The sequence below is a fragment of the Entamoeba histolytica genome, genomic scaffold (assembly GCF_000208925.1).
Source record: "Entamoeba histolytica HM-1:IMSS scf_1104750517449 genomic scaffold, whole genome shotgun sequence".
Lineage (NCBI taxonomy): Eukaryota > Evosea > Mastigamoebida > Endamoebidae > Entamoeba > Entamoeba histolytica.
The window spans coordinates 1-7,082 of record NW_001915210.1 but is presented as its reverse complement, the minus strand read 5'-3'; the positions used below and the strand labels follow the sequence as shown (position 1 = coordinate 7,082).

Here is a 7,082-nt window from a genome sequence, read left to right as displayed (position 1 = left end):
AATCTCATGACTTATTATTGCTGCTTGTTGAATTTCAGAGATTTGTTTTTCTTTATCTCTTATTTCTTTCTTTAATTCTTTAGTATTTTCCTCTTTCATTTCAATTTTCTTCTCTAATGTGTTTGCATTTTGTTCTAGAGTTTTGTTTCTCTTTTTCAACTTTTCAATTTCTTCTTTCATTTCTTCATTTTCTTTTTCAATTTTCTTTTTATTAGCTTGGATACAAGGATTTTTTCTTCTTTATTATTTACTTCTGTGATTTTCTTTCCTTCTATCTCATTTATTTTTCCTCGTAGTTTTAAGTTTTCTTCTTCTAATTTTTCATTTTCTTTCTTCATTTCTTCATAATTCGTTTGAATCTTTCTATTTTGTGTTTTCATTTCTGTAATTTCTTCTTCAAATTCTTTCATAACTATTTCTTTTGCTTTTCTCCTCATTTCTTCTGAGATGGCTTGTTCTTCTTCCATTTTTTTTTTCATACTTAATTCTTAAGTTTTTCTTTTAATTCAGTAATTTGATTTTTAAGTGCAAGTATTTCTTCTTTATCTTTTTCTTCTTCTATCTTTTCTTCTTTATTTTTTGTTTCTTCTTGTATTTTCATTACACTTTCTTTGCTATTTATTATTCTTGCAATTTTACATCTATCATTTATTTCTTTGATTGGGTTTTTGTTTTTAATTTCTGCTTCTATAGCCTTAATGTCTTTTCCTCCCAATCTTTTGTTTTTTCTTTAAACTCTTCTTTCGTTTTTTCAATTATCTTTTTCTTTTTGATTGAATATACTTCTTGAAGAATATCATACCATCTTTTTCTTTTACCTTCATATTTTTTAAGTATTTCTTCGTATTCTCCTTCTTTCCATTCACTTGTTATTTTTTTTATTCTTTCTTGTATCTCATTTATTGTTAGCCATTTGTATTTGTTATTTGTATAATCTTTATTATTATTGTATTTACCTTGTTTTTTATTTGTTTTTCTTTGTGTCTTTCGTCTTCTAAACCCTTTTTCCTTGGTGTATCATTTACCTTTATTATTGTTATAATTGTTATGCCATTTATTGCTATTGACATTTCTTTTTTTGTTGTATGACCTTAGATTTCTATGTCTTGTTTGCTTTTCTTTACAAGACTCTAAGGTTTTACACAATAGCCATGGCATTAAAATTTGTTGTATTTCCTGCATTGGAAAATAATCTCTATTAGAATTATAAAGAAATAAGAATAACAATAAAAATAAATTCATTTGACTTACTTTGAATCATAAATAAAAAACTCATTAAAAATTGGTTCATTTGGATAATGTTTTTTGACGACATTATACACAAGAATCAGAAGACCTGGAAAACGTTTATAGAAATAAAGATAGAACCCATCAGGGAAACTGGTAAATAAGCTTTGTTCACTTTTAGGTAAATTATAATAGTGGTGACTTTTATTTCTAATAGCTCGTAATAAATCCCTTGTTTTGTTAAAATCATATTTTCTAAATTTTACTAATGAATCAACTAGCCCAGGGTCTAAGGATTGTTGCCATCTAATACCAATGCCTGAAGCATCTAATTCTCTAGTAATAATCATTGATGGATCCATTTCAAATAAATCACTTGCACTTTTAATAAAATTTAGTTTCTTGTTAAAATCCCAAAACAAAGGTAATGCCATAATTTGATCCGCAGTTGGTCGTAAATTAGGATCAATTCTAGTCAAAATTGCTAATGTCATAACAAATTCATTTTGATAAACGTTTGCATTGTCATAATCCATTTTGACCATCTTTCCAAGTAAGATATTCTTTGAACGATCAATTAACGGACCAAATGGATGTTCTTTTCTTGCAATAAAAAAGAACAAACAACCAAGATTATAAATGTCAACTTTGCTTGTTAACCTTTCTCCTTTGATGGCTTCTGGTGCTTGCCAACCAACACTCCCACCATGAGAACAAGTGAATGAAGCATTATCTTCAATCTTTTTTGCTAGTCCAAAGTCAGTAATTTTAACCTCTCCTTTTGAGTCAATAAGTACATTTTGTGGTTTTAAGTCTCGATGAACAATACCAAGTTTATGTAAATAATATACTCCCCTTGCACATCCTTTCATAAGACCTATAGTATGTTCATTTAGTAATGGTGTTTTTCTATATTCCATTGTATTAATATGTTGTTCTAATGTACATTCACAATATGTTAATGCAATATAAATAAAGTTTCTGTCACTATAACTCATATAATATCTAACAAGGTTAGGAAGTTCTTCTGTTTGGTTAAATATTTCAACTTCATGTTGTGCAATTGAATAAAACTCTTTTACTAATCTTTTTACAGCAACCCGTCTTCCATTAAAATTACCTTCAAACACAACAGTTCCTAAAGAACCTGTTCCCAGTTGTTTGTCAGTAACTTCTAATGGTGATTGATTAGCATTACTCATCAACATCAAAACTATTAATACAATTAAAATAATAACAATAACAATAAGTATTAGTAAAAATATAATAGGATGAGACGAATTATTTGGTAATGGTGGAATAGGATTATTTGGTAATACTGGAGGAATGTCTGTAAGTGGTATAAGAACCTCATTCCATTTTTTATCATCAAAATCAATAATTCTATCTTTATTAATAACAATAATACTTCCATTTGGAACAGTTTGATCAATTGGAAATGAATCAAATTCATTTAAACACACCATATCATCTTCCTTAATACTTTGATTCTTTTTATCATCTGTTTGATCTTCAAGACTATCAATATATTTGATTGAAGGAGCAATTAATAGTCTTGTAGAATGAACTAAAGTATTGGAGTTATCTTGCATACTATAATTTTCTTTATCTGTTCTAAGTGAAATTGGAATAATAGCGTATAAATTATCATTGAAAATATTTATAATAACATCATTTGATATTGTAACAAATGACACTTCTATTTGTCTAATATCCTCTTCTCCAGAATCATATATAAAAGCTCCTACAATATCACTGTCTTCAAATCTTCTACTCCAAATAACTTCATTTTCTTCATATAACTGAACAGTATTAGTAATAGGATTGATTAATAATTGATGCTTCTTACTAATTTTACGTTGAATTTCAACAACTGCTTTATATTCTGCAATAGTCATATTCCATAATTCTATGCCACTCAATGGATCAATAGCTTTAAGATGGTACTGATTTCTAGAAAAAGGAAGACTTCCTATAGCAATTCTATAAGGAGATATTTTACCTGAATCAGTACTAATAGAAAATATTTTTGATTCTTTATCACAAAATACCAACACATTATCTATTATCGCTGGGGATTGATTAAATATATCTTCTATTTTAAATTTCATTCGTTTTAATTGTAATTGTTCTTTATCAACAGAAAATAATGTTTTGCTTGAATCAATAGATGGAATATATGGTGTTTGTCCACTAAAATCTATTTGATAAATCTTTTTTTATTCCCTTAATATACGTTAAAATAAACAAACAAGATGTCAATAATGGTCCAGAGTGTTGAGTCTGCCATACAATTGCACTGTCAACAAGTCTTCTTGCTGTAATACTTCCATCAAGTGTAACAGTAATTAATAAGTCTTCAAAGTTTTGTGAAAAAACTAAATTAATACAAAAAAATAACACAAGTATCATTATATGTCTTATCAAATAAATTCACCAAAATGAAAATTTTTAGTTTTTTTTTTGTTTTATTCAACTTTCATTATTTATTCATATTTTGATTTATTGCAATATATTAATTCTTTTTCATCACCCCCTCTTTTGTTCTACTTTGTTCATAGCAGTTTTGAACATTTAACCACTAAACAAAAGCTATGTTCTATTAATCTTCCTTTTACTAATAAATTGTTTTATATAACACATTTTATCTTTTTGTTGTAAAATGAGTCATTTTAATTGTAATTAAATTCCTCTCATTAATAACTATAATGTCAAACACTGATTAATTAAACGTTCATCCATCTTAAACAATATGTCTTTCATTTTATTTGTATTGTAAATATCATTTTTATTCTTTATTTTCAATTTTCCTTATCACTATTTCTTATTATTTCTTCTATTTAAGTTGTTTATAACTATAAATCAAAGTATTTGTTTCTTTTATCTGATTTTATTCTTTTTTTTTCTCTATATTCTTAGTATTTCTTTATTTTTCTTTATTTTCTTCATTCTTATAAACTTTCTATTTCTTCTTTCTTTCATGTCTTTTATTTTTATTTTTATATTTGTATTTCATTTCTTTATTCTGTGTTATTTTTTCATTGCATTATTTAATTTTTTGTATTTCTTTCATTCATCAATGAATAATATAAAAATTGAAATGAAACATATTAAAAATAGCTGTAAAAAGAAATAGATTTGAAATTGTCTTTCAATGTGATGAATCAACAATGAAAATGATGTTTAATGAATGTGTGATACAAAACCACAATTCAGAATATTCTCTTATTATTTTGGTGATAATTCATTATGTTAATTGATTGTTTCACAAATAAAATACACCAAAAAACATTTGAATAATTATAATTGAAAGAAATGTATAAAAATAATATGCTCAGAATATGATTTGAAACAATATGTTTATATATTTAAATATATAACAATGAATATGTTGAATGAGATTATGAAATAATGAAGGAGAGGTTGATGAAATCGATGAAGATAAAAATAAAATCAATTAAGAAAGAAATTAACAAAAATACATCTTATATTTCATTGTTATTGACTTAACAAATCATTTTCTCAAAAATAACTATAAACCAATCAGAATCAATAAATGTTATATTATCATGATGTTAATAAAATAATATTTCATTCTTCTGAAATAAAATACTTCAAAACGAAACAATAAATGAAAAATTAATTACAATAATGCCAATTGAAATTATATGTTCAAACATCATTTATAATGATATATGAAGAGTTGTTTATATTCAATTTTACTATTTTATGTAAAATATTCATCAAATCTAAATAGTGAAGATATAAAGTCAAGTATTGTGTTTTTTATATTGTTTTATTTATAGAAGAAATATCAAAAAGAAATGCTGTGATTTAATAATATCAATAATACTATTTTTTAAAAATGTTCTGTTGAAATAAATTGAATTTAAACAATGAAGTGGTGTTGTTAAAAACATTTTTATTCGATGTCTAATGATAAAACAACAAACTAAGATTATTATGATATTTTCTTTCTATCTTTCAGTTTTGTATATTTTATTTCATTATATTATTATACTCTTCTTCTTTGAACAACGAGAAAATAAATTTTGGAATAGTCAAATGAAAGAAAAATAAATAATAACGTAGAAATTAATATTCAAATTTAATTGTAAAATGATAAATTAATACAAATCAAAAAGAAAATAACCAATGTTTTGATTATTATGAGTAATAAAAATAATTTATTCAATGTTAAGATCAAGAATAATATTCAATGAAATACTGATAAATTGAAATGAACATAATATTCAAATACAATCAAATTATTTTATGTATTGATAATGATGAAAAATGAATAGATATTACTCATTTAGAATATGAAGTTACAGATGAATATTGAAAATGTAAATGAATATGTTGATATTGATTGATTTAATACATATAAAATTTAAAACAAATTTCATCAACAAGTTATAATATAACAATTTGTAATTTCATTAATAATAGAAATGGTGAATAATAATGAAGAATTAATATAAATTTAATTATATTCTTTATTTTATTTTCATCATAAATAACACTCTTACTCAATTTAAAATGATAATATAATGATAAATATGAAATGAAAGAATAATAATTTGATAAAATAAAAAGAATAATAATTTTGTTGTATTTTCATTTATTTTATTATTCATTTAAATATATGTTATTTCATTTTTTATTTCATTTTTTTATTATTTTAATATATTTATAATATCTAATGTATCAATTTGATATAATGATGATTTATATTTATTTATCATACTTTATTCAATGTAAAAATAAAATACTAAATAACAATAGAATAAATTCATAAATAATACACATTGAAATTATATATTAAATGATGAAATTAATATCCATTTAAAAGAATAAACACGTGTTATGAAAGAGAAAAAAAATGAAGAAAAAATAGAAAAAAGATAATATCATGAAATACATGAATTTTTATTAAGATTGAATAAATAATAAATAATAATCAAATGAATTGTTATATAAGAATGAAAGAATTGATCAAAATAAATCCTAAAATACATTTTTCAATAAAAACCTTTTTCTATTTACCTACTACTATCATGAGACAAAACCATTAACTCTTTCAGTTGACAATAACTTATTCCACTGAAATAAGATAGCTTTTTTAGAAAGAAAAGAAATAATATCTACGTAGTTACAGAAAAAAAAACAATTTTAAAAAGAGACATAACACAAATTTTTATTATGTAAAAGAAAAGAAGTTTAATAAAAATATGATTAACCTTAAATTCAATAACTTTGAAACGCATTTTCTTTTATTTCAATTAAGTTTTATTGTTGTTCAGGAAGAACAAATAATTCAGGGTTGTCAAGTGGATTTGCAAGTGCCTCAGCTTGTTTTGGATAAATTTCAGATAATTCAGTTTTCCATTCCTCAACAATATTTTTAGCTAATTCAGGTGGAAGTCCATAAGTAACAGCATACATTGCAGCTTCAGGATATCTACTTGTCTTTTGTAATATTTGAACACATTTTTCTTTCATTTGCATAATATGAGCACAAACAAAGGCAATATTCCAAATTTCTTTTTCTTCTGTAATTTTCAATAATCGTTCTATTAATTCACCATCATTTAATGCAACACCAAATAAAAGAATTCCACTCCAATCATTTCCTTTAAACATACAATCAATTGCTTCTTCTATATCATCATTATCCAAATATAATTTAGTCAATTCTTTCCATTGATGATCATCATTTATAATATCTGCCATTTCTCTTGCTAAATCAATTTTATGTAAACTAACTGCTAAATCAAATTTAAATTCTGGATCATCAGAAATACTTAATGCTAATTCTGGATATTCATGCTGTTTTAAAAATAATGCTGCAA

At 23.6% G+C, this 7,082-nt stretch overlaps 2 protein-coding genes across 2 annotated transcripts, besides 1 other annotated feature; both read right to left on the bottom strand.

Moving 5' to 3' along the window:
- Positions 1-1,195: part of a repeat region that runs on past the window's edge.
- Positions 1,196-1,247: 52 nt separating this feature from the next.
- Positions 1,248-3,639, bottom strand: EHI_075540 (protein kinase, putative; the record flags this gene model as incomplete). Its single annotated transcript, XM_644903.1, has 2 exons — positions 1,248-3,427; positions 3,480-3,639. The coding sequence occupies 2 exons, from the start codon at positions 3,637-3,639 to the stop codon at positions 1,248-1,250; spliced, it is 2,340 nt and encodes a 779-aa protein (XP_649995.1).
- A 2,880-nt stretch (positions 3,640-6,519) lies between these two features.
- On the bottom strand, positions 6,520-6,963 carry EHI_075530 (coatomer subunit beta', putative; the record flags this gene model as incomplete). Its single annotated transcript, XM_001914175.1, has 1 exon — positions 6,520-6,963. The coding sequence occupies one exon, from the start codon at positions 6,961-6,963 to the stop codon at positions 6,520-6,522; it is 444 nt and encodes a 147-aa protein (XP_001914210.1).
- Positions 6,964-7,082: the final 119 nt, after the last annotated feature.